The following is a 21879-nucleotide window of genomic DNA, read 5'->3' as shown; positions in this document are numbered from 1 at the left end:
ATCATTCGTACCTCTTTTCATGCACTGCTCTTCTGAATCAGTCTTCCTGATTACAGTAGGCGCGTAGCACCACCTTGGTAGCACACTCTCACCCTTTTTCTGTCCACCTCCCCAGTACAAAAGTTAACGATACTCCATTCATTCATTCATTCATATATGCAACAGGTAAACTCTGGAGCTGTCTTCTTCAGTCTTTATTTTCCTCTGCCTGTGACCCCCGGTCTAAAAAAAACGCAATTTCTCAAGACATCTCGACATAAAGGTATCTTGAATTTGGCTGTCTTTTGTTTCTCTGGAAATAACATCATTTAGGGATTTTACCATTTAGTTCTTTCTCCTTTCCTTTAAGAAAACCACGGACCATATTAATCCGTAGCTGTAATACTGTATCATGCGTACGTGGCTTGTTACGCCTGAGGTGGAGTCAGGATTCTGGAGACGTAAATGGTGGGTAAATGTGTGACAAATTCAATGGGTCATGCTGTTGATTAGGGCCTCTCCTGTCATTTTTCCCCCCTTGTGTTTAGGACTTTACCTCACCCCACATGTTGATGGAACAAAAGGCTGGATAATGATGATAAGAATGATAGCAAGGACTTCCTGCATATCTGTACTGAGCCTCACACTCCTACCACTCCACATCCCACCAAACAGATGCAGGTAAAGGAGGTGGAGATTACGTATGAAGGGTGTGTTGTAGGTCCGCTGCAGTGGGTTATTTGGCCACTTGCCCCCTTCCCAAACACAGACACACAATTAGCCTGCATCCCATCCAAACAGGTATTGGTGCAGGAGGTGGAGAGTGTGTACGGTGAGTGTGTTATTGGTGGTGCGGCTGTGGCCTACCTGGCTGCTTTACGACCACCCCGACGTGCAGCTCTTCTCGCTGGGGTCATTTCTGTACTCAACACTGCTGGCATCGTCACTCCAAAGAATTATGAGTAAGTGGTGCTGTTGGATTCTGTGCTTTCCTCGTTGAGTGACTGGCTTTTGTGTTTCCTTTGAAGAGTTGAGTAATTAGCGTAGTTAGATATATACGTAAATTTTAGAATGACGTGACGAGATCTATAAATGGAGTGACAGTATGAGCAGAATTATGAGCAAGTGACGTGACTGGATATATAAATAAGTGGAGTGACTGAACTGAAAGGCGGTAGGGATCTTCATCAGCTTTATTTAGTAGAAAGCAAGCCCTTTTATTCTTTCCCTCCCCTATTGCATAGTGGAGATCGTTATTACTGCTATGCAAGAAAGGTATAAATCGTCTGGAAATAACGAGAGAGAGAGAGAGAGAGAGAGAGAGAGAGAGAGAGAGAAACCCACTGTAGTGAAGAGGTTAATCAGTGGAAGGCACACACAAAACTTTTCTTCCCTTCAGCCTGGTGGAGACCTTGAGTACCGCTGAGGCCAGAGAGGCGTGGGAGGCTGCTGACCTATACAGCGACCCGTCCTGTCTCGTTCAGGCTGCCTTCGTCACCTCAGCAGCCAGAACCACGTTAGTTCTTGACCCTGACTACATGGTGAGTTAGGCCCAGTTAGACCAAGACTCTGTGATTAATTACTTTCCCGTGTTAATTTTGATAGACATACACCGATTAAAACCAGGTCGTATAGTAACTCTTGTACCATCCAGTTAAACCCTAAGTGGTTAGTTATCAGCGAAACCCAAGATACGTAGCAAGTTAGTTCCTGTTAGACCCATCCTGATTATAACTAGTGAATATGCTGGGTTAGTAGCCTCAGACCCAGAGTAGGCCGTCATGGTTAGGTATTTCCAATTGGAGTCACTTTATTTGGTCTAATCCGATTACAAGAATATGCTGAGTCTCAAATCTAGCACGGTAAGTTAGACCCAAAAAGTATAGTTATTTCCAGTTATGCAATAATGATATGAACTTCAATACTGCCATGACTTTATTTATTTATTTATTTTTGTACTGTGGTAGGTCGGGGCGCTCACCATCCACTCACTCGATGTAGTGCTGCTGTCGGGTGTCTGCCCTTTACTCTCCTCCATCCCTCTTTCCTGCCATCCTCTTCTGTCTTCCTTTCCTTCATTTTTTCCTTGTCCTTCTGCCTACGAGTAACTTTACACTCCCTCTTCTGTCTTTCTTTCCTTCATTCATTCCTCTTCCTTCTGCCTGTGGGTGACCCTACACTGAGTGACAAGCCAAATGGTTTCCTGGTGTACAGGAAACCATTTACTTCGCTGGGTGGTAACCATATAACCAAATTTTGGCACCTGGTGGTTTAGTGGGTAATTATTGCGCTCCAAGCGGATTGAGCCGGTGAAGGTTTATATCCAAGAGGTCGATGGGGTTGATTGCTCATGTAATGCCACTCATGGATGAGTGAGGCTGGTCACTCTCATCTTAAATGTCGGGCCCAACCGACTAGCCCCGGGCTGCTACACTCCTCATGGGGCAATGTAGGACTGGATGATGGATGGATGGATGGATGGATGATTTATTTGTCACAGCATATGAGGTAAATCAAAATCGGCAAGAACATAAAAAAGCAATTCCCAACCTGCAGTGTGTGCGATGGCTGACGAAGCTATATGAGGAGAGAGGAGGGCTGGTGATCCTTCAGGCTGGTGACGAGGCCCTTGTTTCCCACGCCCTACAAGCAGCCCGCGCCCGCCGCCCCATCCTGGTCCTGCACACGCCCACACACCTCACACACTCCCTTCGCAAGCTACTGGATGTCCCCCACTTGGTACAGGTAAAGGAAAAAGAAAGATTAAAGGAAAAACATGTCTCCTTCACACATTCACTCACCTCATATACACTCACTTCGCAAGCCAGCATGTCTCCTTCACACACTTACACACCTCATATACTCATACACTCATTCCTCAAGCTGCTGGATGTCTCCCACTTGGTACAGGTAAAGGAAAAAGAAGGATTAGGGGAAAAACATATCTTCACACACTCACTCCATACACACACTTTAAATCTGATGAATATTCCTCACCTGGTACAGGTAAGGAAAAAGAGGGGTCAAGGGATAAAACGTCTCCTCATACACTCATACCCTCACTTCGTAAGGTGCTGGATGTCCCTCACTTGGCTTAGGTTTGGAAAGAGAAAGAGTAAAACATCTAGTCTCGTGTTGCCCCCTTCAGAGCGTATAGGTACTGAGGTCAGGCTACCATAGTCCACAGCATTTAAGGGTAGGAGACCGACTTGCTTCCTTCGTAGCATTTTACATGATAAAAAAAAACTTGTGACTTTTGATATTCGAACCGTACCGCTTAATCCTTAACATATGCCGACTCGAGAGCTCTACCACCAAACAACAACAAGTCCTAAAAAGGAGGATTAGAATATAAAAGATATCTTTGGGACTTATGGATTAAGAAGAACTTGACCGTTGTAAACATACCCATAGCCGACAACAGGTCTGTCCTATGCCTAACATAATCAAGATGTTGTTGTTGGAGAGTTAACAAATCCTCAGATGACTAAATACTCGGATATATGATCTGTTGTCAATGAAGTGATGACCTTTTTCATAAACCGTGTGTATACTGCAAGAGGATAAATGGAAACGCAGGAGACGAGAGTGCGTAATGAATGAATCCGTGCATGACTCAAATTCCTAGGCCATTTTTTTTTATTTACGTGTGTTTGTTAAGGGTATGTCTTTCACCCATTTATTAGAGGACAGTGGAGTCAGGGTAACAGAAGCTACAATAAATCATTATGTAACGATTAAATAACAGCCTCCACTAACTACTGCGATTGCCCTACTGTTACAGACCGGTGATGGTGAGAGGGCAGATGTTGTGATGGTGCTGGTGACAGGGAGCGCTGACCCTGACCTGCCCCCCGAACTCTGCGTCCACATCACCCGCGTTTCATTCGCCCTCCCGCCACTCGTCCTGGAAGAGCGCCTCCTGAAGTAAGTCCTCAAAATAACTTACGACGTGTTTCTCTTGTAACTGTGATAACTTACGATCATGTGTCTCTTGTTACTGTGATTTTCTTTGCTCCTCGTTTCTCATTCTCTTTCTCTACTTGTTCTGGGCGCCTCAAATATGTTTCCGATGTAGACTGAGATTTCATTTGACAAGTTATTTACATTTGAGCTCAGAATTTCTTGGTACAGATGGTTGGAACTATCAGTCATGCAGAAGGAGCTAGACGATCTGTATTCGAAGCCAGCCAACCTTTTCAACTCTCTTTTTCCTCCCCCTGTAGCGACGTCCTGAAGATGGAACGTGAGGATCTGTACGAGCAACGAGCCAACCTTACCAGCAGCCTAGCCAGAGACCAGAAGGCCCTCACCGCCGTGGACGACAACATACTCAAGAAGCTTACCCAGGCATCCACCGCCCTACTGGACAACGAGGAGCTTCTGGCAGCATTTTATGAGGCTAAGGTTAGACTGAAATTAAAGGTCGTATGCTTAAACATTAAAAGTGGAATGCAGTTAAAAGTTACCTTCTTGAAAAACGTTGCTCCTTTTCCTCAATCCACCCTACCTGTGTTCAGCATTTATCTCCTTATGAAACATTTCTTCTTTTCCACAGCATCAGCAGAGTTCCGCATTTATCTTCCTGTTAAACGTTTCTCCTTTTCCACAGTCCACGTCAGCTGAGTTCCGCACCCGCATCGCCGAAAGCCGTCGTACGCTGCAGAAGATTGGCAACGTGAGGGACAAGTACCGCCCCGTGGCCACCCGTGCTCGCCTCCTCTTCTCCACGTCCACGGCCCTCAGGAGACTCGACCCAAACTACGTGTTCTCATTCAGACACTTCTTCCTTGTTAGTTCTTTGATTTTTAACTTGACTTTCTTAACTTTCATCTCTTCCCACTTTCTACAGGTACCAAAATATATTCTGTTCTCTGACGTACCAAGAGGTCAGCACCCGTTTACTCACACGCTCTAAATTACCTCATTCCCTCCCCACTTTAAAATGACTACAGCTGCCCAAATATATTCCTTTTTTATATGCACACGTTGGTCAGCAACCGTTTACTTACACACTCAAAACTACCCTTTTCCCCTCAGCTCTTCTCAGCATGCATCAGCGGTGGGGACCGAACCGAGGCCTTGAGCTTCGACCAGCGTATTGAATCCCTTGTGAAGAGCGTGACGCAGCTGGTGGTGACGCACGTGAGTCGCGCCCTTCGTCCTGCCCATCGCCTCGCCTTCACCACTGCCCTCAGCGCCTCCATCTCCGCCCACCAGGACACTCTCAAACCTACTACTTGGCGTGTCATCCTCGATCCTTCATCCTTGGACCAGGTTAGAGGTGAAGGACAGTGGGGAGGGGGGAGGAGAGGAAAGTAGAGGGAGAAATAAGGGATTGGAAAGGAAAGTAGAAAAGGGAGGGGAAAAGATAGGAAAGCTGAAAGAAGAGTGGAGGGGAGAGGAAAAGGAGAGTAGGAGAGAGGTAGGGGAATGTGAAGGAAGGAATGGGGGAGCGAAGGAAGGGGGTGGCAAGGAAGAGAAGAAGAGATGAGAATGAAGAGGAAATTTGTTGAATATAAGAAATAGAAGAAACAGAAAAAGAAGAGGGGCACTGAAAGGAAAGAAGGACTATCAAGGAAAGGGTAAGAGGAAAGAGACGAGAAGCATGTAGGAAGAGAGAGGGGTGTCAGAATTAATGAAAAGCCACATAAAGATATCTCATTCTAAGGGGATGAGCAATGCCTTCAAGTGGCTGAAAAAAACGTAATTTAAATGAAAGGGATGTTTGTTTCACCAGGGGAAGTTTCAGCGCAAGAGTTGATAGGACTTCAGGTCAGAAAATGCATATTGTTAAGTAGCTACGAAATAAATCAAATGCTCTGCTTGTATAACTTGTGTCTTGTGGTGTTTAAGTTGATATTATTGGGTAGCTGAGTGTTTAGATATTTTAACATTGTACTGTAGCTTTTTGTATCTGCTTCGCTGAAATGTTTATTACTGTCGAACCTGAAAAACATTAACCAGGCACTCATATTATTCTTCAAAGCCAGTTACATCTTGGTTTATAAGTATTGGTGCTATTCTAATGCATCTTTTATGAAGTTTTCTGCTTTATACTCTTGGCTATTTGTTGTTGTGACATTTGTAGGCTAATTCTGTGTGACCCATACCCTTTAGGACAGATTCGTACTTAGTCATGTTTTAATCCCGGTTTGTTTCAGTTTGTAATAAGTAATGTATCGTATATCGTAGCAAGTGCTTCATTTGCTGTGCTATTTTTTGTTTTGTTTATATATAGGGTGTCTGAATTATCACTGTGCTATGGAAAACCTAACACATCATACATTAACACTTCATTCTTCCACACATTTCACTTCCACACCACACACTGCCACATCTCATGTCACGTAAAATTCTGCCATGCCTCACACTTCCACATCGCACACATATACTCACACCTTACACTGCCACATCTCACACATTTACTTACACCATGCATTGCCACATCTTGCACATACACTCACACCTCACACTGCCACATCTCACACATATACCCACACCTCACACTGCCACATCCCACACATATACCCACACCTCACACTGCCACATCTCACACATATACCCACACCTCACACTGCCACATCTCACACATATGCTCAAACCTAACACTGCCACATCTCACACATTTACCCACACCTCACACTGCCACGTCTCACACACCTCCCATCCCCCTGGACACAGAGACATTTCTGATCCCCAGTAGTGTACGTCATCATTAAAAAAAAGAAAAAAAAGTTGCAAATTGAAACAAACATTCGTGTCTGCAGAGTTGAAGCAAGAGTTACTGCCCATTATTAGCTTATTTGATTATTCATGTAATTTTTAGAATCCCTTTGTACTTTCATGCCTCTTCATACTCGTAAGGTTGTTTTTGTAAGCTTATTTGTACTCGTAAAGCTAACTGTATTCGTAAGCCAGTATTTTTATAGCTTACTAATGCTTCAGCTGTTGTAGTCTTTAAATGCAGTTCGTGTCTTTCAAGTAATGCTTATGCTTCTTTGACTTTGATATTGTATTTACCTCCAGCTTCCTCTCCCTCAAAGTACCCTCTCCTTTCATCACCACCAACCCGCCTCTTCTCGTCCCCACCATCAGCTTCATGTAGTCGAGATCAATCCTTTACACTCGAACCTGTGTCAAAGTCTAATGACACTAAGGGAGGTGGGAGTCAGGTGATTGGAGAAGTAGTCTGTTGTTCGAAAGGATGCAAGTTTTATGCCAAGCTGAGCAGGGAATTGTTTGACTATTTGAAATTCGTTAGAACACTTTACTGATCTCCCGTAAGACCCTTGACGTGTTGTATTAGTAGTAGATCAACCCCGGTCTGTCTGGTCAAGCAGAAGCATCACCCATAGGCAAGCAATGGCCTCTGCAGGGTTGGCCCATGCAGTGAATCGATGTTCCTTGCAGTCGACAGTAGGAGGTGTGTGGAGGTTTGGTTACTGGATAGACACCGCATCTGCGTCTTCCCACCCACTCAACAGGGCACTATAGCAGGCTTCACATCGCCCAGTTATTTGGTTATATTCTTACTACCCAACGTTGTAAATTGCTTCATCGGTTACAGGAAATCATTAGACACATCACTGAGAGTAGAATCACTCAGGAAGTAGCATTACACCAAGTGAGTGAATGATGGTCGCCTCCTAACAAGATCCCCAGACGTGTAAAGGAAATATTGATCGTGACTCATACCATCCACCTCACAAGCACCCCTCGTTCCCAACACCCCAACAGCCTTACCAAAAAACTTACCTGCCAACTCGCCACCCCAAGGGCTAGATGTTTTCCCGTGTCTCATTACGTACAGTCACATAAAAAAAATATCGTTACCCTTACACTGATATACTGCAAAAATATTAGACAGAGAATTTTATAATGTAAAGTATTAACTATTTATATAACACATTAATATTTGTTCTGTCGTCCTGAAAACCCAGCCACTCCGAGGACATATTATTATTATTATTATTATTATTTATTATTATAACTGCGAGACTTATTTTAATCAGCTTAGGGGTTACGTCTCAAAGTGAAGGGGTCAGAGAAGACTGTATCTAAGCCTTCTATTTCAGTCTCTCCTGAGTTGGATAAAATCACTGAAAGATGGCATAAACAAACGATCTAAAGGTGTCAACTATTTAGACATATGCACAGATATCACCTGTTGGTATTCTCACCTGGGGTAATAACACGAGTATTACCTGGGCCATATCGCAGTGTGGGTAATATAACTATGGGTAGGGATATTTATTATGCTGACTGTGCTTATGGCAATGAAGAAATAAGTTACAGATTCCGGTACAATGACAAGTTACACAAGTCACAGGTCACCTTGGTTATTTGAGCGTACCTGCCTGTCTTTGTGAGTACCTGAACACTAAATCTATTCCAGCCACTGTTACGGAGTTCTTAAGCAGTGTATCCCTCAACATTTAGTATTTACCTAACGTACTCTTTTCCCTCTCTAGTCATTATATATCCTCTCATCCTGCCTTACCCACGAATGCCTCAAACCTAACTCCTCCTGTCCACCTTTCAACCTAACTCCTCCTGCCTGCTCCTCAGTCTAACTCCTCCTGTCTACCCCTCAACCTAACTCCTCCTGCCTGCCCCTCAGCCTAACTCCTCCTGCCTACTCTTCAACCTAACCCCTCCTGCCTACTCCTCAACCTAACTCAGTCTAATTCTTCCTGCCTACCCCGCAACCTAACTCCTCCTGCCCACCCCTCAGCCTAACTCCTGCTACCCCTTACCCTAACTCCTCCTGCCTTTCCCACAACCTAACTCCTACTGCCTTACCCAAAAACTGTTCTCCCTACCTAATTTACCCACGAACTCCTTCTGCCTACCCCTCAACCTGACTCCTGCTGCCTAACCTTGCTGCCTGCCTTGCCTGCGTGTGTGTGTGTAGGCAGAGGTGGTGCGAGCTGCGGTGGCCGTGGAGGCGGAGCTGGAGCCCATAGCCAGTGACCTCCTGAGGGGTCTCCGCATCCACTTAGTCCTGCACGATCTGGTCACGGTAGGGGAATTTCAGGGGGCAGGGGAGAATTTAGGGGAAAATTTGGGGGGGTAGGTTGATTTAGGGGTCCAAGGGGAATATCAGGGGAATATTAGTGGGTTGAGGAGAATTTAGGGGTCCAAGGGGAATATCAGGGGGTAGGGGGAACATTTAGGGGAATATTTGGGGGTACGGGGAGAATTTAGGGGTATATCAGGGAGTAGGGGGAGAGAATTTAGGGGAATATCAGGGGACAGGGGAGACTTGAGGGGAATATCAGGGGGTAGGGGGAGAATTTAGGGGAATATCAGGGAGTAGGGGAGAATTTAGGGGAATATCAGGGGGTAGAGGAGACTTTGGGGGAATATCAGGGGCAGGGGGGAGAATTTAGGGGTCTAAGGGAATATCAGATGGGGAGGGAGACTGTCATGGTAGGAGATGTTTGAGGACTTAATTTGCTTCCCTGTCATGGTAGGTGTTGTCATAAATACCAGAGACTTCTTTAATGACATGGTAACGTGATCAGAACTCTTTAGAAATTAATTTGAAAGTCTAAGTCAAACTGCTAAATTCTGGGACACAATTATCCTTCCTTTGAATGATCGTAGATGTCAGGATAACCAAAGACAAACTGAATATCATATGCTGTGTGTTTAGAAGTGTGTAGGGTCTGACTATTGACCGTAAGACTTGAAATTTGGGAACTGTAGGCCTTTCACACTAACTTGGCCCAGAATTTCGTCCATTTGCAGGCTATTTCACGCAGCTCAGTGGCAGTAAAGGACAAAACTCTGCTCTACATTTTTCCCACAGCACTTCTTTATGACTAGGACCATATTCTATTATTAATCCATTATTTTAACTCAACACTCAAGATGGAGAGATGACAATTTTAGGCCAAGTTAAAGTACAAAGTGTGTAGTGTATAATGTAGGAGACAGTGTAAAAATAATGTTGGAGATAACTGTAACATGTAATTTAAAACCTGAACCGTAGGATATAAATAATGTATCTCTGTAATCGAAGTAACTTTTATAAAAATTAGTGATCTTTCGGACCATAGAAAAGTTGCCAATCTGTAGAAATGAACGCCAAATTTTCCTAGTCGCGTTTTTGGTAGCTGCCAAAAATTAAAAGCATTATATCTGGGGACCCCGTTGTGCTTCATTATAATACTTAAAAACTGACCTAAAAACCATTGGTCATTATAGTTTATTCACTTTAACTTAAAACGACTATACCGTGGCTCCTTTCTGTTGCACCTCTTCGTGATTAGCATCGTATTTTACTCTGTTGTTATAAGTCGGCCTTCAAGATGGATGGCAATTTTAGGCCAATATAAAGTGAGAAGAGTATAATAATTTAATAATTTTTATGTTTTGAAGGCTGTAGAGAGTAAACTTAAACCGTAAGTATAACATTAAAAACAATTGACCTATGTTTCCCTGTTACCGTGGGAAATTATAATGCTTACTGAGGAAAAGAAATAGTTTTAAACTCTATAGGAACTGTAAACGATCTAAGCAGTTTTTCTGGTAACCATTAGTATTTAAATCATCATATCCTGGACCCACAAACTGCCACTTATAACAATTCTTTTCCCTTATAGCAAATGTCCAATAGCTCAGTAATATTTCCCCTCTGCCAACTCCAGAGGAAGGTAGTCTTTTTTTCAGCATCTGATTGATTTTTTAAACATCTGATTGACTCTTTAAACATTTCATTGACTTTTTAAACATATGACTGACTTTTTTCAACGTCTGACTTATATTTTGGTCAATTCTTTAATCTCACTACACATTTTCCTACCATATACTGCAACTCCTTATGATGCTGGTATATTTCTCCTTAATTCCTTTTCAGTATCTGATATGGTAAGACTTTAGGACAGGTACAGGTGGGTGATGCAGAGAAACACGGGTTAGGAACGTAACTATATTCCCAGCTGGTTTAGCCTCAGAAGCTTATTATTGAATCTGGTTAGGAATCAAGTTTTACCCCTAGCTTGTGTTTCGCTGCATCACTCTTCTGTAACGATAACCAAAATGTCGCCTTTAGTAATCAGTCAGTGACCTTTTTGTATATACTGTCTAAATATATGGATGTTATAGTCTTAATAATGAAGTCCTAAGCAGGTATAGTAGAGAATAATGCATGAGAACGAGTGACAGTAACGACTAAGAGAAGTGAACGTGACTGCGAGAAACTGTGTGGAAAGAAATAAGAACTACGAGGGCGTGTGGAAGGAAATGACAAATATATAATAGATGAAGGTGGAAAAAGTGGATGAATCTGCAAAAATGTGTGGAAAGACATGGCAAGGAAAATGAGAAATGTGGGCGTCATTGATAACACTTGTACGAAATGTGGACGTGACTGCCAACACTTGAAAGCACATCACAATTTATTTTGTTGGCAGGACATCGGGTTGGCAGGGAGTAAGGGCCCAGTGGAGGCGCCGAGAGGGAGAATATCTGACTTCCACGCCCTTATGTTGCTGCGTATTGCCAAACCTCGACTGGTGAGTGTGGATAGGGGTGGATGGGGTTGGAGAGGGGATGCGGGGGTGAGGCAGTGTAGTGGATGAGGGAGGGAAAGGCGAGGCAAGGCAGGGTAGGGTAGGGAAAGGCATAGTATAAGTGAGGCATAGGTAGGGTCTGAGTAAGGTAGGAAAAGGTATGTTAGGTTAGGGAAAGTCAAGGGATGGGAAAGGAAAGTGAAGCAGAACAGGGCAGAGAAGGGTAGGGACAGTGACAGTGATGATGTTGCAAGTTAAGTCGAATTAATAGTGATGATGATGGAAATAGGCTTGTGATGATGAAGATTAGCAAGGGTAATGGAAATAAGCTGATGATGATGGAAATGGAGTTAGGTTAATGAAATGACAATAACGGCAGTAATAATAAAACTACTACTCCTCTTCAACATGCCATGTCACCGTGATATATTACCCATGTGTCTTCTATTATTGTAACAAAATTTAGATGGTATCACTTTTCAGCTTGTGGCCGGGGCTCGAGAGGTGGTCAACTCCATACTGGCGGACCCCACCCTTCTGAGGCCTGATCTTTTCCTCACAAGGATGTAAGTCTTTCCTTCAAGATCTAAGACTTCCCCTGACTAGGATACAAGTCTCTCTCTTACTAGAATACGCCTTTCCCTCACCAGGATCTCTCTCCCTCACCAGGATATGTTTCTCCCTCACTCGGATATAAATGACTCTCTCGTCAAGGCCGAAAGCCATTATTCACAAAAGCAAGACATGGAATAGAAGTGGAAACCCCGAATTTTTAATTTCCATAACTCCGTCAGGCTTTTTTTTTTTTTTTTTTAATTCTTACTCTGCCCTGACGATTATATATATAAAAAAAAAATTCGAAGTAGAGTAGTTAGATGACAGTGTCGTTTTTATTTACCTCCTTCAGTATAAAAGGCCGTTCCTGAGTTGAATAAAGCTGTCTAGGAGTTGCAAGAATATTATCGCCCCTGTGTTTAAGAGTTACGAGTTGAAGGCTTGCTTTTAATCAATTTATGTTCTTAATCCCGTTTTCTGCTAAGATAATGGTGCTCACAGGTCTGTTCCTTCATACTTCAGGCTGGGTGGTGAGGAGCGCAAGTTACCCATCCTGGTGTGGACGGACCACGGGCGTGATGTGGGCGGGGAGGTGGTGTCCGCAGCCAAGGCCCGCGGTCTGGCAGGCAACACCAGAGTCATAATGGCGCCTGCACCAGCATCAGCACAGGCCAGTACAATACACGGCAGGAAGTGGCAGGGATTTATGATGATGATGATGATGATGATGACGTGTGCTTAAGATGTCCTTAGGTGTTTAGCTTCTGACAAAGATAGGATTTTGTTTTTTTAGACATACTTCACCTCATCTTCATGTGGAGAAATGGATCAGAATGTTGATGATGATGATGATGATGTGCATTAGTGTGGCTGAGATGTTGTTGGGTTTCTGGGTTCTTTGACAACGATAAGGTTTTGTTTTTTAAATATACCTCACCCCATCTTTAGGTGGAAAAAAGGGATCCGAATGTTGTTGCTGATGATGATGATGATGTTGATATACCATACTCCTGGTTGCATGAATTGGGCATGTCAATAGGTTTCAAGGCCCTTTGGTGATAAAATTTTGGTTTTATATTTACTCAATATGTTTCTTGGCCGCGTAAGATGTGTGTGACGCGTGGAGTGCATGAGATGAAAATGCCTTAGGTCAAATTTAGGGGTCCATTGGTAAAGATACAACTTTCTTCTTTTTTTTAGATGTGCCTTATTCGTTTCTTTGTGAGACTTGGCGTCCTTTGATACCAGTGCAATATTAGATTTTCTTCATATGCGGTTCCTAGTTTTGTCGTGGCCAGAGGAGTATGGAGTGAGACGAGTGGTTGGAATGCAGTGTTTGAGTTTTACATTTACTGATAACTCCTCATCTTACGTTATATATATATTCCCAACCAGTGTCGTAGTCGGAGGAGGGGTATGGGGTGAGAGGAATGGTAGAGGAATATTCAGTAAGGGATGATGTGAGGATTTTGAGCGTGCTGATATCACTTTCATGTTTGATTTTTGTTGTTAAATCTCTCATGGTCTCGTTAACAATACTATTTCGACTTGCACAAGATGATTTTATTAATCTGAAGGTGTCACTGGAGCATGAGTTACTAGGGATACAGTACTTTTTTAAATTTATTTATTGGTTGATTGATTTGCTGATTGACTGACTGACTAACTGACTGAGTGATTGATTGATTGATTCATTGATTGATTTCAGCTAACACTTGCCTTATTTACAGAAGGGATGTGGAGTGAGAGAGAGGCGTGAGGTGGGGATGCCGACCCTGGCCACAATCCTAGCCAACGCCGTGCAGCAGGGAGGATGGGTGGTAGTACAGGTGCGTCCTCGAAACCCACACCCGTCACGATCACCTTGTTTGCGACGTACACCTTTAATGGTTCTCTGCTTATAGTGCACAGACAGGTACAAAAGCTCGTTCGCCTCTCCCTCCCCTGTTCCATGGCTGTTCACTACACGTCTCTGTTCACTACGCATCTCTGTTCGCTACGCATCTCGGTTCACAACGCATCACTGTTCACTACGCACCTTTGTTCACTGCATCATCCAAGCATCTGTATTTTCAGCAGTGAGAACGAAGGCAGGAGAGGCTAACAGACTTAGGTATATGACTGTATATTTCTTACAGGCCATTTGTTTCTATATCATTTAGGAGCACTTTTTATACACCTTTTCAGGGTCCTTTCTTTGTAACGTACACTTTCTAACAAGGCCCTCTATTGATGAACGAGTCGACTTTCTTTCTTTGGAAGGACAAGTTTAGTTGGCTCAGCCTTGGGTTCTTTGTTTTGAAATCCTTTGGTTCTGTCTTTCTTTAAAAAAAAAATCAAGATTTAAAAAGACTGAAGCTGTGTTTCCTCTTTATCTTTCATTGTAACTAAAGTAACACAAGTTGAGTAACTTCCTACACTTAAAAATAAAGAGTAACTGTGCTTAAATGGAAAGTAACTGTGCTTATATGGTGAGTACCTTTGCTGAAGTTGAGAGTAACTATGCTTGAACAGAGAGTAACTGTGCTGAAATGGAGTGACTGTACTTGGGAGAGTAACTGTGCTTCTGTTTTATCTTCCATGACAACCAAACTGATACCTGCTGCTCTTATGCTTGCCTGTCCTCACCTGTGTGTCTCGGTGCCTGCCGCTAGGGTGCTGAGTCCCCACTCGTCCTTCCAACACTGCTAGGAGCTATGACTTCGCTAGATTCCCCTGATATTAAGGTAAGTATCAGGAAATCCTCTTGAACTGACTCTAATCTTGTCTCTAAACAGTCGTCCCTAAAAAAAATCGTCACTTCGTCCCTAAAAAATTCGTCACTTCGTCCCTAAAAACTCGTCACTTCTCTCTATACTGTAGTTCCAAAAATTCGTCAGTTCGTCCCTAGAAATTCGTCAGTTCGTCCCTAAATTTTCGTCACTTGCCTCTATACTGTTGTCCCTAAATATTCGTCACCGTAGTCTCGTCTCTCTAATCTCACCTCTATATTTTTCATCCCTTATTCTGTCCCTCTAAAATCATCCCTATTTTATTGTCTCTATCTCGTCCCTATAAGTTTGTTCTGTCTGGTGCCTATAATCTCCGTCTCTATAATCTCAGTCTCGCCATTGCGACCTTATCTCTTTAATCATGTCCCCTTTTCACCAACACAATACGGTATTGTCTCTTGTGGTCTCACTCATTTATCTCCTCGTCCTCGTCTCCCTTTGCTAATCTCATCCCACTGATCTCATCCTTACAGCTTCACGCCTATAATCTCTCCTCTTAACTTGTTCTTTCTCTAAGGTGCATGATGACTTCCGCCTAGTGGTGACGGTGGGTGTGGGGAGAGCCGCCCCCTCCGATCTCACCCTCCTTGCCCGCCCATTAACCGCACCCCCCAACCCCACCCTGCCCGCAACTCTGACCGCAGCCGCAGCGCTCATGGATCATCACTATTACCGCCATCACTGTGAGTATGAATGAATGAAGATAGTTTTTATTTATGAGTGGGAAAAAGAGGTCAAGATGATGATGATGATGATGATAATGATGATGATGATGATAATGATGGTCGACAGGTAGGTAGGCAGGTAAATTGTTGATACGTCATTTAATTAACCAGTCTTTGTATGACCTTTCATATATGTCTATCTATCTATCTATGTCTATCTATCTGCCTCTGTCAATCAATCAGCTCACCTTTATTCCCCATCCCCACCTAGCCCTCTGCATTAACAGCAGCTACAACCCTCACCTGCACCACTACCCCCACCACTTAATTTACTGAGGGATACCTGGAGTTATTTTTATCATAGTGTTAACGTGGATTGGTTAGTCGGTCAGTCAGTGAATGTGTCTCGTTATCAGTCACTCAGTCAGCTCAGTCAGGCCATTAGTCAGTCATGTACCTTTCGGCCAGTTAGGTCTCTCTCTCTCTCTCTCTCTCTCTCTCTCTCTCTCTCTCTCTCTCTCTCTCTCTCTCTCTCTCTCTCTCTCTCTCTCTCTCTCTCTCTCTCTCTCTCTCTTTATCTACTGAGTGCAACTGTACAAATTCTGATTATTTGTCGTCTAATGGATGCATCGTCATAGTAATAATCACCATCACCACCACCATCATCCCACCACCACCACCATTACCACCACCATTACCACCACCACCCTTTTTCCCACCTAAGGATGGGGTGAGATAAAATCCAAAACAAAATAAATAAATAAATAAAACATGTAAATGGAAGCACTGTCAGCAGCATCCGCAATGAAATGGGCCAGATATTCTTTCACGCATTATTTAAGCCCCCGAATTCCTGGCTCCACATCACAGTCCTAACCATCTGCACATGTTTTTTTTTTTTTTTTTTTATGTTTTTCTCACGATTGGCTTCATACACACCTCCCAGATAGAATTAATCCATCGACTGTCAGTTTTAAAAAAGGGGTGTCATATCCTTATTATGTGCTCCATCGTCTCCCTATCTATTGCCAGACGCCTTAATCTCATAAGGGGTGGCCGCAAACAAATCGCCTCTATGTCGCCCTGTCCCTGTTCCTTCGTACTCTCTATACTTCATCTAACCAACTCGATCCTCTGTCAGTTCCCTAGCCTCATCAGCTTCTATACTCCGCTATACCACACATACACTTACCACATCCATCTATTTTCTTGACCCATCACATCCCCTTCACCCTTCGAACTCACTCACATAAACACCTTTCACCCCTTACCAAAATTCACTCTATATGACCACATTCAAGCACATCCACCTTTATAGCATACCACGTCTCCAGGCCTCAGACTTGTTCACATATACCCGTTTCACTCCCATCTACATCCATTTTCTTCATGACCACACCATCTACACACACTGTCTGCTATCTTTTTATCAACAGACTTCCTTACGCAACATCTTTAGCCAGCCATTATCAAAGTCTCACACCCGGACGTTATTGTGGGCATTAACACGCCTTCATATCTTCTCCTTACAGCCTCCACAATCAGACCTCTGTTTAATATGAAGATCTTTTCTCTTATCAACATTTACTCTAAAACGCAACGCTCATAGACAGTCATAAACCTCTGAACCAGTCTGCAAAGCTGTTCATTATTAACAAGGAGTACAGCATTGTCTAAATACATCAGATTTTAGATACTCCACCCTGCACGATTATTAGCCTACTGTCTATGCCAAAAAACAGGGAGATGGAAAAGAAATCTGTGTGGTACCCTTTCAGATCTGGGTGCGGCGTGGCGGAGGGCTGTGTGGCAAGTGGCTGCTGCCCACACCATCACCACCGTCACGCGACACTGGCACGCTCACCCCACCCCACCGCCACCACACCCACGCCACACCACCGCCACGCCCACATCACACCTCGCCAGGCAGGAGCTGGCCTGGAAGAAAGAGGACAGTCTCAGTGAGAAAGATAATGTCCAAGAAACTGAGTCAACAAAAGATAATGACACTGAAAATTGGGTGGATACTGGAAAAGAAGAGAAGAGGAATTTGTACCCAGAAAGAGATGAACCTGAAAATGAGGCTAATACAGGGAAAGAAGAGGCGAAGAATATGAGAAACACAGAAAATGATGTGACTGAAAACGGGGAAGGGGCGAGGAATATGATAAACACAGGAAACAGAGAGGCTGAAAAGGAAGAATCTCAGAATCGCGAGACAGATGAGGCAGGGATAATACAAAATACAGAAAATGATGATGCCAGAAAAGATGAGGCGAGAGATACAGAAAATGGTGATCTAGGAGTAGAGGAGACAGCACAGAAAAAGAAAAAAGGGAAAAATTGCAATAGTGAAAATACGAACGAATCACCAAAACACGAAACGCAACACACAGAGACGGCAAAGAAAGTGAAAAATACAGAGAATGATGCCACAGAAAAGGCAGACGAATCACGGAAACAGGAGACGGGAAAGAGAAAAGGAGAAGCAAAGGGAGAGTCTGAGAGTGATGATGGCAGATCGGGAAGCTTAGAAGGGTACATGAGTTTGGAGCAACTTGGTTTGACGTACTCGTGTCTGGCCCAGCTGTCACTGGACCGTCCCCTTGATGACTCCACTGTTATCACATTCCTAGGTGAGACTTAGCCCAGAAGAGCAATATAGTTTGTTGATCTAGCAATACTTTTAGGGACTTTGACGTAAATTTGACTGTTGTGGGTCGTGATGATGATGAGGAGGAGGATAGAAATGAATTCAGCACTAAAGCCTTTTTCTCGATTTGACAGATGTGGTGTACGGGCGACAAAAACTGTGGCAGGGTGTGGTAAGCTCTCTGCCACAGGAGGTGGGGCTGGTGTCCAGGGAGGCTGCCCTTAGTATCGTCACTTCACACCTCACCGCCTCACTTCCAGCCCTCCAAAACCTCACCTTGGTTAGTCTTTATTACCTCACACCTCACCGCCTCACTGCCAGCCCTCCACAACCTTACATTTGTTAGTCTTAATTACCTCACACCTCACCGCCTCACTGCCAGCCCTCCACAACCTTACATTTGTTAGTCTTAATTACCTCACACCTCACCGCCTCACTGCCAGCCCTCCACAACCTCACCTTGGTTACTCTTTACTACCTCACACCTCACCGCTTCACTGCCAGTCCTCCACAACCTCACCCTGGTTAGTCATTATCAAACAGCAGAATCAGTAGTACCTCTTTTAATCCCCATCATCATTAGCACTGCTTTGGCTGTGAACTTAACCTATTTTCATTTCATCCTACAAAAGAATTCTCAGATACTGATTACTGTTTTTGGTCTTGTCAGTATTGGCTATCAATTTAACCTGTTTTAATTTCATTCATCAGGAGAATTCGCAGATGTTGAAGAGACTTGGTGTTTTTAGTGGAGTATTGTCGGTGTTGTCAGTACAGTGTTGTGTTTCTCCTTCAGGATGTGGAGTATCGCGCCTTCCAAGAGGACCTCAACACCATAGCCCAAGACGTCTTCCCGCCTCAACCTACGGAAGTGGACGAGTGAACTTCTGTCTCCTCGTTTGCTCATTTCTTCCTCCCTCACCCGTACATTCGCCTATTCTATCCTGCCCTGCCCTGCCCTGCCCTGCCCCGCTCTGCCCTGCCCTGCTCTGCCCTGCCCTGCCCTGCCCTACCCTGCCCTGCCCTGTCTTGTCCTATCCTCTCCTATCTTATCCTATCCTATCCTGTCTTAACCTTAACACTTGTCTCTCTCAAGTGTTCCCTTTTCTTTTTCTTTCTTTCTCACTCTAAATTATATCATCTCTCTCTCTCTCTCTCTCTCTCTCTCTCTCTCTCTCTCTCTCTCTCTCTCTCTCTTTCTCTCTCTCTCTCTCTCTCTCTCTCTCTCATTTTCTTGTGCTTCCTTTCCCCTTTCATTCAGCCACATTCCCCCTTTTCACCCCTCCCACTCTCTCATGTGTGCCGTTTTTCAACTTCCTTGCTAACATATATTCCTAAGCTTATTTTTCATTCTACACCTTAATGTTGTTATTTGTTCTTAATATCAACATACTTTGCATCAGTAACATACAAAGGGATATTAAGGAGTAATGTCCAGAATACATAATCCTTGAGGAAGACTTGTTACAGATCTAAAATGCCGATGGGAATACAACCAACAACCAAAGATATTTCACAGGCCACATTTTCAGGACCTATGCTCATCCCACTTCCTATCGTGCTCATTAAATCTAACCTTCTTCCTTCTTTACTGCCTGTCTTCATATTCCTGTCATTCACATTTAATCTAATTTCTTTTCCGTCTTTACCACATCCCTTCATCTCTTCTCCCTCCCTCCTCCCATCCCCCCAAAACCTCACCACGCCTCCCTCCTTCCCTCCCTCCCACTCCAACCTCCTCTCTCTCTCTCTCTCTCTCTCTCTCTCTCTCTCTCTCTCTCTCTCTCTCTCTCTCTCTCTAACTTCACCCTTCATCCATTTTTAACCTGTTCATCACACTCTAACCTAACCCTCCCTCTTGTTCTCTATAACCTTATCCTCCCTCTTTCCCATCCTAATCTCTCCCTTTCCTCCTTCCTACACCGTCTGCCTTAACTCTCCCTCCTTTCCCTTCCTAATCTGTCCCCCGTTTCTCTCCTTTCCCCAACCTCACTCTCTTCCCTTCCTAACCTCTCCTATCCTTAACCTCACTCTCCCTTCTTCCCTCCGTAATCCCTCCCTCTTTCCTTCCCTAATCTCTCCCTCTCTTCCTCATCTCTCTCTCTTCCCCTCTCCAATTTCTCTCTCTCCCTCATATCTCCCTCTTTCCCTCTCAAACCTCTCCCTCTCTTCCCCATCTCTTTCTCATTTCCTCACCTCCCCTTCCCTAATGTAGCCCATCAGTGCTAAGTAGCGTGGGGGAAACCGAAGTGAAAATTGGGACAGTGAAGAGCGAGGTCCACACAAGATTTGACAATATTAAGAGGAAGTGATTTAGGTAATGAATGCAGCTGCTCAGAATCCCAAGAATGAGTAAACATGAAATACCAGTCTTCAGTAAGGAACGAGACAAATCAGACCTTAACTCCTACCTTCAAGAGATTCATCCAAAGCTGAATAAAAGTGTGTGGGGGTAGCGAGAATGGGAGATATCGTACTCGAGAATTAAGTTACATGTATAAGATCGAAGTGTTGACATTCGGAACAATCAAAAGACGCAAGTAAACACCAGCCCAACTACACCCGCTCAGAATTCAAGCAAACAAATCAAAAATGGTTCTCTGGTGAGGTACAAAATATCATCACAGACCAGACTTCAAAAAGGTAAAAGAATTCAAATGTGTAAGCAAACAGAAAATGGTGTCTATAAAGGATTCTGCCACCATAACCTCAAGTTCAGAAAGGTCTTAAGTGTTCAAATGCTTAAACGGATCGAAAACGGTCTCTATAAAGGACTCTACTACCACAACTTAGAGTTCAAAAAGATCGAAGTGTTGAAGTGCCCCACGGAGAAGAAGAATATTAACGCAAACACTTATATGGAAAAATCGAAAATAGTCTCCAGTTTGGAAGAAGAAATCATAATTATGCCAAATAATAAAAAAGCTCAAAGTGTTGATATTTGTGAAAAGGAAGAGGAAAACAATGAAGAGGAAGACAAAAGCAATTAAGACGGAAAAGAATAGGCAAAGGAAAGACGAAAGCAATTAGGAGGAAAGCGGAAAAATAGAGGAAAAAGAATACGATCAGAAGGGAGACGAAAATGATCAAGAGGAGGACGAAAGCCATCAGGAGGAAGACGAATGCAAACCCCAACTTAGAGACCATCAACGGAGACACAAGACTCGTTTTTAGCAGTCAACGAGGATTCCAATGCTCGTAATCGCTTCAGGTAAGGTCGCCGTGATCTTTGAAGTTTGTGTTACGGGCAGGTGAACTAAACGACTTGCATTTCTTTCTGATGAGGCGTAGGACGTAGCTTGGATGGAGAAGGGTGGATGGGGAGGTGGGATGGGAGGTAATTGTGTGTGTGTGTGTGTGTGTGTGTGTGTGTGTGTGTGTGTGTATTCTGACTGACAAAGATGAACATGGAGAATAATTTGCGTGAGAGAGAGAGAGAGAGAGAGAGAGAGAGAGAGAGAGAGTGTTTTGGTATCAGTAATTTTTTTATACTTTGGGAATTTAGGTGTGTGTGTGTGTGTGTGTGTGTGTGTGTGTGTGTGTGTGTGTGTGTGTGTGTGTGTGTGTGTGTGTGTGTGTGTGTGTTGGCATAACCCCAAGTGAGTACAAGCCAGGCACTGTTTCCCCTCTGATTGCTTCCCCTCTTGCTCACATACAACCTCTTATTTCCCCTTTCTCCTTCATTGCCCTTTCTCTCTCTCTCTCTCTCTCTCTCTCTTCTATATCCTTTTCCC

The 21879-nt window shown here is 43.8% G+C and overlaps 1 protein-coding gene across 1 annotated transcript in view; it reads left to right on the top strand.

Moving 5' to 3' along the window:
• The window catches only part of LOC145416475 (dynein axonemal heavy chain 6-like), a 53486-nt gene extending 34458 nt beyond the window's left edge, over positions 1-19028 (top strand). The window contains exons 39-56 of the mRNA XM_080285431.1: positions 781-941; positions 1379-1520; positions 2536-2724; positions 3764-3906; positions 4206-4386; positions 4592-4771; positions 5020-5256; positions 8897-9004; positions 11403-11504; positions 11985-12067; positions 12579-12730; positions 13806-13885; positions 14711-14782; positions 15345-15510; positions 17271-17453; positions 17940-18128; positions 18280-18425; positions 18942-19028. Of these exons, the coding sequence (XP_080141557.1) occupies positions 781-941; positions 1379-1520; positions 2536-2724; positions 3764-3906; positions 4206-4386; positions 4592-4771; positions 5020-5256; positions 8897-9004; positions 11403-11504; positions 11985-12067; positions 12579-12730; positions 13806-13885; positions 14711-14782; positions 15345-15510; positions 17271-17453; positions 17940-18128; positions 18280-18425; positions 18942-19028 (2601 nt within the window). The remainder of the gene's footprint in view (positions 1-780; positions 942-1378; positions 1521-2535; positions 2725-3763; positions 3907-4205; positions 4387-4591; positions 4772-5019; positions 5257-8896; positions 9005-11402; positions 11505-11984; positions 12068-12578; positions 12731-13805; positions 13886-14710; positions 14783-15344; positions 15511-17270; positions 17454-17939; positions 18129-18279; positions 18426-18941) is intronic.
• The last annotated feature ends 2851 nt before the right edge of the window (positions 19029-21879 follow it).

Source organism: Coenobita brevimanus, chromosome 106 (assembly GCF_032717465.1).
Source record: "Coenobita brevimanus isolate Jiangsu-jjx chromosome 106, ASM3271746v2, whole genome shotgun sequence".
NCBI classification, from domain to species: domain Eukaryota; kingdom Metazoa; phylum Arthropoda; class Malacostraca; order Decapoda; family Coenobitidae; genus Coenobita; species Coenobita brevimanus.
This window is presented reverse-complemented; position numbering and strand designations above follow the sequence as displayed.